This window comes from Spermophilus citellus, assembly GCF_964194105.1.
Source record: "Spermophilus citellus genome assembly, chromosome: 1".
NCBI lineage: Eukaryota > Metazoa > Chordata > Mammalia > Rodentia > Sciuridae > Spermophilus > Spermophilus citellus.
Genome location: NC_138182.1, coordinates 113,591,992 through 113,604,050, shown reverse-complemented (window position 1 = coordinate 113,604,050; position 12,059 = coordinate 113,591,992). Strand labels below are relative to the sequence as shown.

General features: G+C 59.2%; 1 protein-coding gene across 1 annotated transcript in view; it reads right to left on the bottom strand.

The window, feature by feature from the left end:
* LOC308645968 (obscurin-like) overlaps positions 1-12,059 on the bottom strand; it is a 96,978-nt gene that overhangs the window by 23,521 nt on the left and 61,398 nt on the right. Inside the window, 11 exon segments of the mRNA XM_081288417.1 lie at positions 339-536; positions 804-922; positions 1,172-1,250; positions 3,112-3,384; positions 4,202-5,072; positions 5,467-5,840; positions 6,201-6,482; positions 6,616-6,903; positions 7,448-7,607; positions 7,611-7,720; positions 8,555-8,827. Of these exon segments, the coding sequence (XP_081144543.1) occupies positions 339-536; positions 804-922; positions 1,172-1,250; positions 3,112-3,384; positions 4,202-5,072; positions 5,467-5,840; positions 6,201-6,482; positions 6,616-6,903; positions 7,448-7,607; positions 7,611-7,720; positions 8,555-8,827 (3,027 nt within the window).

Genomic DNA, 12,059 nt, shown 5'->3' with positions numbered 1-12,059 from the left:
CAGGAGGAGGACCCAGCAACAGTCTCTCCGCAGGACCAGTATGGGTCAAACTGGGAGTCAGCTCTCAGTGCTCAGAACGTTTGGGAAAATAAGGACACAGGAGTTTTCTTGTCAGAGCTGCCACTGGGGCTTTGTGCGGGTCTGCTGGGCCCAGTGTTCGTCTGCTTCCCCCAAGAGCCTGCTCATCACTCAGGGTGTCCAAGCCCCACTGGGCACCCGCTCCTGTGGGGCAATTCTGCCATCTGTGCCACTGTGCATAGGGGCAATGGGCTGGGCCCAGCCTGATGGGGCCTGGCATGCAGTATATGTGGCACTGCTCACTCCTTCAGGGCACACACCTCGGACCAGCAGCCGGGCAGATGAGTAGGCAGCACCAACAGCATTGCTGATATAGGCCGCATACTGGCCAGCGTCCTCCCGGGTGACAGAGACGATCTCCAGGGTGTGCAGTGTCTTCTTGTCAGCCATGCGAATGTGGGCAGATGTAGACAGGGGCTGGCCGTCTTTGAACCAGTACAATCTGGGGACTGGGTAGCCTACCCCATGGAGGAGAGTGGTCAACACAGGACCATTCTCAATGGGCACTATACTCTTTCGATGGGAGACAGACAAAGGCCCAGAAAAGAGGTTGCTCAGAGGCCAGCGAGCCTCTGGTGTGGGGGTGGGGTGGCAGCCTCCTGTTGCCCAGCAGCAGGCACACATGACCTCCTGACCTCCACTGGTCAGGCCCTTCCCATGTGTGACCAACGGGAGACAGCTCCTGGCCTCCCTCCAGCTACGGTGCCCACTCCCCAGCACCTTACCTTTCACCTTGAGCTGAAATTTGGCCAGGCATGTACCAGGGGCCACCTGGAGGTCCCTCAGCTCCTCCACCACCTGGGGCAGCTGCCCCTCATCTGATTCGGTTCCCTCTTGCTCCCGGCTGGCAAAAAAGACAAATAAGGGGGTAGCCATAAAGTGGAGCAGGCTGAGGGTCCAGGCGGGAGGACCCACGGGGTGAAGGTCAGAGGCGGATGGGTTTGAGGTTCCCTGTCTGCTGAGTGGAGGGGCAGAGGGACAGAAACGGCCAGGGTCTGACTGAAAGCTGCAGGCTTTGGAAAGTCAATCTAAGCCACCCAGCCCAGATCACCACTTCCCGGGAGGCCCTGGGCCGCTGTCTGTGTGGCCCCACCTAGACAGGTATCCCTGGGCACTGAAGTAGGATGAGGTCTCCGTGGCATCTGCGGCAGTGTCGTAGTCTGTGCTGGTCACTGGGGAGGAAAAGTGAGTGGAGGAGGCTCAGGACTTTGGGATTTCAGGGGGACGCGCCCTCCTGGGCCTGCCCACCCCTGCTGTTCCACACCCATAACTAACTGCAAGCCTCTTAGGCCCAGCACAAAATGTCATATGACCTGAGTCTCCAGGAACAGCAGACAGGGACAGTGGCAGAACCTTCTGGTTCCATCCTACCAGGGCACGAGAGGTTGGAGACACAAGCCTCAAAACCAAGAGAAAGAGACTTGGATTTCTGACCAAGAAGGGGCAACAAGCTGGACTTCCACCACTGTGGGCCAAGCGAGAGTCCCCAGAGTGCCCATGCTGAGACACTACCCCAGCAGGATGGTTGGGAGGTGTGGCCCTGGGCCTGGGGCCAGTGGGAGCTGAATGGCAGCTGAGACCCCTGGTCCTTCTTGCCACGTTCTCAGTGACGTTCAGGTAAAATTGGGGGACTTTAAAAGATTTCTTAGACAATAAAATGGAAGAAAATAGTCTTTTACAAATGGTGTTGAGCAAGAGTGAACTTGAAGCCTTACCTCACACTCACAAATTCCCTCCAAGGGAATCAAAGACCTCAACTTAAGAGCTACCACCAAGTTTCCAGAAGAAAGCACACATGTGAGTCTTTATGACTCACATTCAGGCAGCACTTGCATAAGTGTGGCGAAGCCCAAGCAGTCAAGAAAGAGCAGAGACCCTAGCCTTCATCAGGCCAGACACAGTGCCCCCAAGTACATGGCCAAGAAAGGGAAAGACCAAGGTCATGCCTCTGATGCAGTCCGGAATCAGGAACACGTGAAGAGCTCTTTCAGCTCTGGAAGGAGACCAGCCATCAGTGCCCACCATGCCACAGCTCCAAGCATACCTGTATGCAGGGGAGCCTCCACCACGACCCCACACACACCAGCAGCAGTTCTGTGGCCAGGGCACCTGCCAGCTGCATGTCCTCTAGCCCAGCTCAGCTCTGACCCTGTTTGCCTGGGGACAGGTCAGGCCCCAAGACAACCTGCTTCAGAGGCTAGTCAGAAGCCCAGGCTCCTCGCTGGGGTGGACCCAGTGGATATAAATCAGGACCCATGGTCTCCCTGGGGCAGGGTTAACCTGCCAGGGCAGCTCACAGAGCCAACCAAGGGTCCTGTTGCCTAGGCTGAAGGTGACTTAAGGACACCTCAGGAGCAGCCAGATGTGAGATCATGTCGGGCAAGCTGTGGTGGGCACAGCCCCTGCCAGCACCTCTGTTTCCATCAGGCCGAAGTTCCCTGAGGCCCACAGCCTGGGCACCCTACTCCAGCTGTGTCACATGCCATCCTGAGTGGATGGGGTGGGGCCCTTTCCAGGCTTCCTGTCAAAGCTTTGTCTTCCTGGCCAGCCTGCCCACCAAGGCTACAGGGACCCTGCAAGAGTCACCTCATTAGAACAACAGAAACCCTCAACACCCAGGAGATCCCAGGCCCATGAGCACCATCAGGAATCTAAACAAAGAGCAAGTGTCCTGACACTCTGTGGCAGCAGCCACCCGCATGCCCAAGAGTCTCCTGCAGCAATAGCCAGGGCTCCAGAGCAGCCCCAAGGCAGTGGCTGAGCAGCTGGGCTCCCCTGGTTCCTCTTCCACACCTTCCTGGTCTCCCCAGCCTGGATGCCTTCGGCAGACACAAGAGATCTCCACCCTCCACCATTGGGCTCCCAGGGGAACTGTGGCCTTGAGCTTGGCTCAAGGGAAGTCTCCACCAGCTTAAGACCTGGAGGCCCTAACTCCTATCTGGTCTAAGACCAGAGCCCTGGATCACTCTTCCAGCCCTGCTCAGGAGACTCTCATCCCCACCCTGGTAACACAGACCCCCAGAGTGCACTCACGCTCCACTCGGAGCTCAGCCTTGGTGGAGCTCACGCTGTTCTCCGCCAGGCAGCGATAGACGCCCATGTCTGTGGGCACCACAGCAGTGATGATGAGCTGGTGGCCACCCTGCTGGTCCTCATTGATCATGTAGTGGTCATCCTCCTCCAGCAACTTCCCGTCCTTGAACCAGCGAACACTGGGCACAGGTTGGCCCGTCACCACACAGTCGAAGCTCACGGGGTACCCATCCTGCACCTCCTGGTTCTGCAGCTCCGTCAGGAACATGGGGGCTAGAACAGCAGGCAGGGCATGTAGCATGTTAGCCTGGGCATGCCACTCACGCCTGTGGCCACAAACACACCGATCACACCAGCTGGGTGGTCTGACATGTGTGAGCTGCCCGGCAACAGGCCACGTGGGAGCACCTGCAGACCTGACGTGACACAGACCCTGAAGCTTGCCTGCTAGGCTTAGCCCTCTTCCCAGCTCTCTAAAAGTCTCTCCTGCTGCCCAGGCCACCAGGAGGCAAGAGGGATGAAGCGCTAGACAGGGATGGGAAGAGCAGTAACTGTGGAAGGCTGAGGGCTGTTCGGGATCTGGAGTGTAGGAGAGCAACTTCTGGGCGTGCCAGGGTAACTGATCCCAGCTACCTCCTGTCCCTGCAGAGATGCAGGCCCAGTGGCGTGGCTGATAAGTAACTCAGTGGGTGAAATGGAAGTGAAGTGCCTTGTGGAAGTGGGTGCCTGTTCTATACGGGTTATATCTCCAAGACTCCTTGGGAAAAAATAAATAAAACTCTCCAGAAAGTAAGTATTCACATTCCCATTTTGCCCACATGAAAGCCGAGGCTCCAATAGACTGTGGCTTCCCTAAGCTCACACAGCTAATAAGAGGTAGAGCTGGGATTCAAATTCAGCTCTAGGATTCAAATTCAGCTCTGTTCAATGAGTCGGGACTTTTTACACCTCGGAGGCTGCACTTGCAGAGTGCTGGAGCCCAGGTAACCCCTGGACCTCTCAGCTGGTGCTGGCCACTGCTGGCCTCACTCCTCCTCTACTCCCTTGGACTCCAGCTCCAGACCCAACTCTGTGAAGCAGTTGGACTCACCGGCATCAGAAGTCAGCTGAGTGGACACTGGCTCCGGAGGTGCTGCAGGGGCGGGGGCCACCTTGCCAATGCGCATCTCCACCCCCCTGGGTCCCTGCTCCACCAGGCTGATCTCCACCCCAATGCCCATGGTGGTGAACATCTCTCGGAAGCAGGTGACTGCCCTGTGAGCTTCGGCCAGGGCCTCGAAACGGATGCAGACAAAATTCTCATCCTCGCGGTAGGTCTGCCAGTCCGCAGGTTGCTCTGGCTCCGCGGGACCCTCGTCAGCGCTAAGAAACAGCTCCTCGTCAGAAACCTCTGCTGGGCCTTTGGTGCGGAAGAGCCGGTGCAGACGCCGGGCAGCGCGGTGGAAGGCGTCATCCAGCTCGCCCCCGGAGGAGCTCTCGGCCTCACTCTCGGTGCCACTGACCACCACACAGGCGCTATGGCTCACACAGCCAAACTTGTTGCTCACCTGACAGGTGTAGCGACCAGTGTCGGCACGGCCCAGGCCAGTGACCAGCAGGGTGCATGTCCCATCCGCGAGCTGGTCGATGTGGTGGTGCCGCCCGTCAGTGAGCTCTACGCCGTCTTTCAGCCAGCATGCTCGCACATCAGCCTTGCTGGCTACCACACACTCCAGCCTCAGGGCATCCCCCACCTGGGCCTCAGTGTCCCCAAATGTGTGGGAGAATACGGGTCCTTCCTGCTGCTTCATCTCCTTCCGGACCTTGTAGCCCTTAAAGGCAGCCTGAATCTTCACTGCTGCTTTGTCCATGGAGGGGTCGCCCAGATCCTCAGCACTCAGACCTATCGGTGGTGGGTGCACCTGGGCTGGGTGCTCCTGCTGCTTCTGTGGTTCCACAGAGGAGGGTGCTGGGGCCCTGGCCTGTGGGCACAGAGCACAGTATCACAGTGAGACAGGGGCCCCGAGGCCAGACACACAAGACCAGGGCCCAGCACTGATCTCCGCACGGCTATCCATTCTGCCTCTCAGGCCCTGGCAACTGGGCCAGCCTCATGGAGTATGAGGTACCTGCTGGCTCTTGTTGCTATCACAAAGCAAGCCCAACTCCCTGAAATCACTCTATACAGTCCCCACTGGGGACTGATGGGTAATGAGGAACACCAGAGAGACTGGCCCCAGCTTTATAGGAAAAGGCTTTAGCAGTAGATGGATGATGGACGGGTGGAGAAATCGGTGGAAGGAGGGACAAGCACGTGGGTGGTAGTGGCAAGGGTAAAACACTGGGCCTCCCCTTGCAAGCCAAGTAGAGGCTCACCTTGCTGACCAGGGGTGAGACCCCAGGCCGCCCAGCCTTCTTGAGGTAAGTAACCAGGGAAGGTGTGCCTGCCCGGGACTCGTCGTCAGAGCTGGTGTGCGAGAGGTCAGCCTCTCCAGTGCGTGCCAGCTCATCAGCTGTGGAGTAGCCCTCAGAGAGGTCAGGGGCCACCTCCTCCACCTCCTGCCGTAGGTGATGCACGCGGCCATCCTCCTCTGGAAGCTCACTGATGGAGTCCAGCGTGGGTTCACGGCTCATGCGACGCTTCTTGGCCAGGGCCTCCCACAGCAGGTGCAGGTCACCCTCCTGGGCTGCCTCAGGGGGCAGGCTGGGCTGTGTGGGAGCCTCGTCCCCAGAGCCAGGGGTCAGCACCACTGAGGAGAGCAGGAGGGTATCACCGGAGCTGTGACCCCAAGCCAATCACTGGACCTCTGTTCCCCACTTGGCACCTGGTTTTACCAGGTCTAGAAGCACTGAGCCTCAGTCTTCCCTCCCTATGTCAGTTCACCTCCTGCACAGACAATGTGGTGACCAGAACAGAAAATGGCTCTGCACAGTGAGCCTGGGCCTAGATTCACAGGCCCACACTGCAGGGGTGGGACACATGCACAGGGAATGCACCTGGATCAGGCTCCGAGGTGGGGCACTGACAACCTCCCGGGAGAAAGTGATGGGGTGGGACAGGCCACCCCCTTCCACATTCAAGGTTTCCCAGCCCAAAACCTAGTACTCACCCTGGAAGGTAGCAGCCTCCATGGAGGCCAGGGCGTGGGCAGGGCCACAGCGGTACTCGCCCTGGTCTTCTGCCCTGAAGCCCTTGATCACCAGTGTCTGCTGCCGCCCCCGGGAAAGGACCTCAAAGTGCCCACTGGGTTGGATGCACTCCGTCCCCTTGTGCCAGACGACCTCGCCGGCCTCAGCTGCCACCTCCACCTCCAGACAGACATCCTCTCCGGCCACCACCTGCCGGCTCACAGGGGTAGGGGGCGGGGGAGGAGCAGGCTCCACTGGTTCTGCTGGGGAACAGTGTCCACGGAGGACAGGCCACATCAGGTGTGGGGGCATTCCAGGGTCCAGACCTCACCCTGCCAACTCTTCCCTCCACCTTGGAGAAGCTGGGCATTCTCCAGGACCAAGATGGCTACTCACCCAGCCTGACCATCTGGGGCAGGTGCACAGGTTCCCCAGCACCTGCAGGGCCCACAGCAGCCACTCGGAAACGGTAGGTCTCCCCAGGAGTCAGTCCATCCACCACACACTCAGGCCCAGGCACGAGCTCGTGGCACAAACGCCACTGGCCCTTGGACCCCTCCTTCATCTCTACCCGATAGCCACACAGACCCCCTCCACCATCACTTGTGGGAGCCACCCAGGACAGCGTCACGGAGTGGCCGCTGCGACCCACCACTTCGGCATCTTCTGGGGGATCAGGGAGGCCTGCAGGGAAGAAGAGTAGGTCAATGTATTCACTGGGACTTGCGGACCCCCTCCAGCAACCCCTCAGTCTGGTTTGGACACAGTGTAGGCACTGGGCAGATCACCTCCCCTGAGCCCTGGTAGCAAGGGATGCTACCATCGTGAGACCATACCCAGAGCCCACTCTGAGTGGGAGGCCAGTGAGAGCCCCCAGCACGTATAGATTGGCAACCTTGCTCCTCCTGCCCACCCCTCCAGGGCCCAGCTTGGACCTCTCCCAGGTACAAAGCAGGGGAAGGTAGGTGGTGATCTGGGGACCATGGCCTCAGGGGGTACTCAGGGTTGAACCAGGACACATCTGATCAACAGCAGCCCTGAGACTTTAGTGACCTGGCCCACACACCTGCAGGAGAAGCCACCTAGGAATGGAGGGAGCATCCTAAGACTCTGGGGGTGGGACAGATTCATAGCAGGACCCAGCCCAGGATGGTCATCCACCCTGGTGTCAGGAGTGTGACCCAATCTGCAGAGAAGGGACACACCTTCACACACACAAACCACCCACCCAACACCGAAAGTTGAGCTGAGGTCACTGCGTCTCGGGCAGCAAAGGTGACCTCCCCAGCGTGGTGTAGCTGTGCATTGTGTAGCAGCAGGGTGTGGTGGCTGCCGTCAGCAGTGACGGTCCAGTCATCGTCAGGCTGTACCGCAGTTCCGTTGATGTATCAGGTGGCTTCGCCCACCGGCAGGGCCTCGCTGAGCATGCAGGTGAATCGAGCCTGTGTGCCAGCTCGCACCACCACATCCTTGGGGGCCTCCAGGACTTCCAGGCGCCAGCCTGCAGTCAGGGGTGGAATGAATGCGGGTGTGTAGGAGGGTCGAGAGAGAGCAAGCCCAGCACGGCCCACTGGGTCTCCCACTGAGTGGGAGTGGACAGAGATCCCATCTCCACCAGCTCTCCCTACCTGCAGAGCCCCACGCTGGAGGGGCCTGGGAGACACACGCCCTGCACTGGAAGCTGCACTCCAGTCCTGGGAGCGCTGCCCAGCCCCTGGAGGAGTCTTGGAGACCCCCTTCGGGCTCCCCACATCTCACTCCATTCCCTAGCCGCAGGGCTTGTCTCAAAGACTGATGTCCTGCCTCCAGCCAACTCTCCAGGCCCCGCCCTCTCCCAGGTGTTCACAGAAGGCAGACTCACACCACCCAGCCGGCTCAGTCACAGGCATAGACAAAACCTGTCCTCATGTCCCAACAGCATGCCTGGCCCTGCTGCTGCGCAGGTACACTCCCCCTATGCCCCTGCTGATGGAGGCCTCCCTGGTCCTCGGCCCCTGTCCCCTCCCTCTCGGGTTCTCTTGGCCATGGGTCCCCCAGAAGCACAAGCTCAGCAGCAGCATGCCCTGATCCAGCAGCCGTGCAGGGCCCCAGCACTCTCCCAGAGGCCACCAGCCCAGGTGGAGGACTCTCCTGCAAGCTCTCCTGTCCCAGGCCCCATCCCCTGAGTGAGCAGTCCAGACAACTCTTTTTGGAGGTAGAGTGGGGGTTCCCAAGGAGCAACTTCCCTTCTGGTGGGAGAGTCCTGGAAGCCACCTTGGGCTGCCCAGAAAGTGGCCCAACCTCCTGTGGGAGAGGTCTCACCCACCTCCGCCCCGCCAGCTCTCATTGCCATTACCTCTGACGGTGAGGAAAGCAGAGGTGACCATGTCCCCAGCCAGGAAAGTCACCCGACAACTGTCCTGTGGCCTCAGGTTTTTGAGCAGCAGTAGGTGTCGCAGGCCGTTCTCGAAATATACCACCTCCGCGTTCTCCGAGGTGTGCACGGGCTCATCGTCCAACAGCCAGGTGTGGGCAGCCACCTCAGGCCGGGACAGCTGGCACTCAAACAAGGCCTCCCCACCCTCAGGCACATCCACATTCTCCAGGCCCCGGACCACAGTGTTCTTGGCTGTAGGGAGAGCAAGGCTCAGGGACTGCTGACCTCACTGTCCCTTGGGAGAGCCAGCAGCTTCAGGAGGGCGGCACCCAGGCCTGTAGTGTTCCCTCCACACCCTGCCCACCCTTTGGGCCCCTCACATCAACAGTGGTCTCCTGACCACAGGAAACTCACAGGTGTTCACAGACTGCAGACTCACACCACCCAGCCAGCTCAGTCACAGGCATGGACACAACTCTGTCCTCGTGTCCCAATAGCACTCCTGGCCCTGCCACTGCTCAGGTATACTCCCCCCATAGCCCTGCTGATGGAGGCCTCCCTGGTCCTCGGCCCCTGTCCCCTCCTCCCTTTCAGGTTCTCTTGGCCATGGTTCCTCCCAGAAGCACAAGCTCAGCAGCAGTGCAGGCCCAGGGCAGGTTGCCTGCCACCTCCTGGGCCTGTTCCCACTATGTAGGTCCCCTGCAGTGCGGAGCTGGCTGTTGCTGCCTGCCACTCTACCATTGCTGCATGGCCAGAGCCACGCCAAAGCCGTGCTGGACCTGGGCTGCCCGCCAGGTGGCCTCACCTTGCACTTGTAGCAGTGCCACCACGCGAGTGCCTGCGGCCTCACAAGAATAGATGCCACTGTCACAGGGCAGGGCCGGCCTGAAGGTCAGCCTGGCCACAGTCCAGTCCTGCTCTATGATGACACGGTGCCCATCTGCGTGTACCTCCCACTCGTCCATCTTCCACGTGGCCTGCACCGGCCGTGAGTATTGGCAGAGGAGTTCGGCAGAGCCACCCTCCTCCACTGCCAGGTCCTGCATGGCACTGACCACCTCCACCGTAGGATCTGTCGGCCAACACGCCGGACACGCATCAGCCCTGAGGAACAGCACCACCATGGCCCACCCACCCCACTCAGTGTTAGTGGCTTCAGCGGCTGCAAGCATGGAGCTTCATGGTGACAGTTTAGCAGGAGCTGCCTGGCATGTGGCTAGGAAGGGAACCCACACCGCAGCCCAGAGCCCTCCATCAGACACACCTCACCCATGAGCATAGTGCCTAGGCTTCACCTCTGTCCAGGCAGAGCTCCTCTGGCCCCACATACCTGCTGGCCCCCAGAAACATACGCCACTGGAAAGGCTCCTCTGGATGTCCTAGAGCCTGCCCCAGAACCCAGAACCCCTGCCCTGCTTGCTCCTCTCCAGGGGCCTTGCTGCCCACCCAGGGCCCCCATTCCATCTCCATTTGTTGAAATCTCAACACATTTTACATGACAGCACACAGCAGGCACCAGGCAGAGCTGTTGGGAAGAGGCTAGGGAGACCCTAGCAGCTGCTACTCTCCCTGTCTGGCCAGCTCCTCCCCAGAAGGGCACGGATCTCAGCTGAGCTCACAGCAGAGGAGCAGATGTGAGCAGGGACAGGTAGGCCAGGGCCAAGGGCATGGGCCTCCCCTCAGAATCCCAAAAAGGCTCCCAAAGGGACTGGCCCCCGTGGCTGGGGATGTGCAGCTAACTAGGTGACTGGTGGCCAAGCAGGCGGCAATGCACTGGCCCTACCTGGCAGGTGGCAGTGGACCTAGCCTCCAGCTAGATCTCCCATTCAAAAGTAAGAGCTGCCCACTGTGCCTCCTGGGGGTGCCCAGGGTAGGTGGCACATGTAGAGTGATGCCCAACCTCTGGCTCTGGGGACAGTCCCCACCCTCAGTGCCCATCCTCCCCCTTTCCCCAGGAGCCCGCAGGAAGCATGTGGCAGCAGGAGCAGAAGCACCAGCATGGGGAAGTCCCCAGTGGTCAATACCTTTGACCAATAACTTGGCTGTGGAGACCAGGGGCCCTGTGCGGAAGGTGACGGTGCCTGAGTCGGCCACCCCCAGGCCCGAAAGTGTGAGGGAGTGAAAGGTCCCATCACGCACAGTGATGGCACTCTGGGGGCTGTCCTGTAGCAAGGTGCCATCCAGCCACCAGTGGGCCTCTGGCCCACCCGCACGAGACACCTCACAGGAGAACGTGGCCACCTCCCCTGCGAAGACGTCCACACTCTGCAGGCCACGGACCAGGCACAGTGCAGCCTCTGCATAAGAGGGCAAGAAGGAGGGCTGGGTCCATCCCTTAGAGGCTACCTGGGGCTACTGATGCAGGTGTGTCCTATGATAGCAGGTTTTGTCTTTATGCCCAGTTCCTGGCCCAGAGCTCCTAACCCAGCAGAATCTCCTGAAAATGCTGCAAGTCCCTTCGTTATATATAACAGGATCTTTTTTTCTTTTAATGACACCTGAGATTATGTTAATAGGGTGACTCAGGCCCAGCCCTGAGACAGCTTCAGGAAAGGACTGGTCACCAAGAAGATCAAGTGATTACAGGGTTACAAGGCTCAGCCCCATCCTCTGAGAAAGCAGGGTGGTTGGACATCAATCTCCATAAGACAAACTCTTAACAAGACCAGATGAGCTTCCACAATGCTGAACACAGGCTGGGAGGGCAGCGTGGAGAGGACATAGAATCTGTGTCCTTTCCCATTCTTGTCTTTCACCTGGCTGTCCCTGATCCTCTGCAACAAGCTATCCAAGATGAGTGTGTCCCTGACTTCTGTGAGTTGTTCTAGCAAACTGGTCAATCATGAGGAGAGGACAGTGGGAGCCCTCACTTGAAGCCACTCAGAAGTTTGGGTAGCAATCTGAGATTTGCCATTGACATCTGAAGCCGGGGAAGCCTATGGACTGAGCCCTTAGCTTGCAGGGTCTGTGCTAAATCTGGGTAGATAGTGTTAAAACTGAATCACAAGACACCCAGTGGGTGTCCACTGGAGAACTGCTTATGTCTGTTGGGAGTGTCTGGTCAAATGTTCTAGGTTGAGGAAGTATGACAGGAAGAGAATAGTGACCGTTCTCTAGAACAGATGTCAGAAATGGGATGTGCTGGCCTAGTTCTGAGACTCACTGGTGTGGGGCCACCCTGGGGCCTGCTGGCACCATCCAGACCAAAAGGATGACCTGAGCCCTGGGGTCTAGAAATCCACCCTCATCACAGAGGGAGGCACAGAGGCCACCACAGTGAGCCCAGCTCACACCCCATCAGAACACTACAGGTTTCACCCAGAGGAGGCCATGCCATGCATGGTACCCTGATCCATCAGGAGAGCAGACAATCCCCAAGCCCCATGACTGGGGCTCCTTCTAGTGCGGATGCCTCGTCTGACCCAGGTTAGGGCAGGAAGCAGAGGCCCCAGCACCTGCTTCTCCCCAGGGGTGGTGGCTGGCC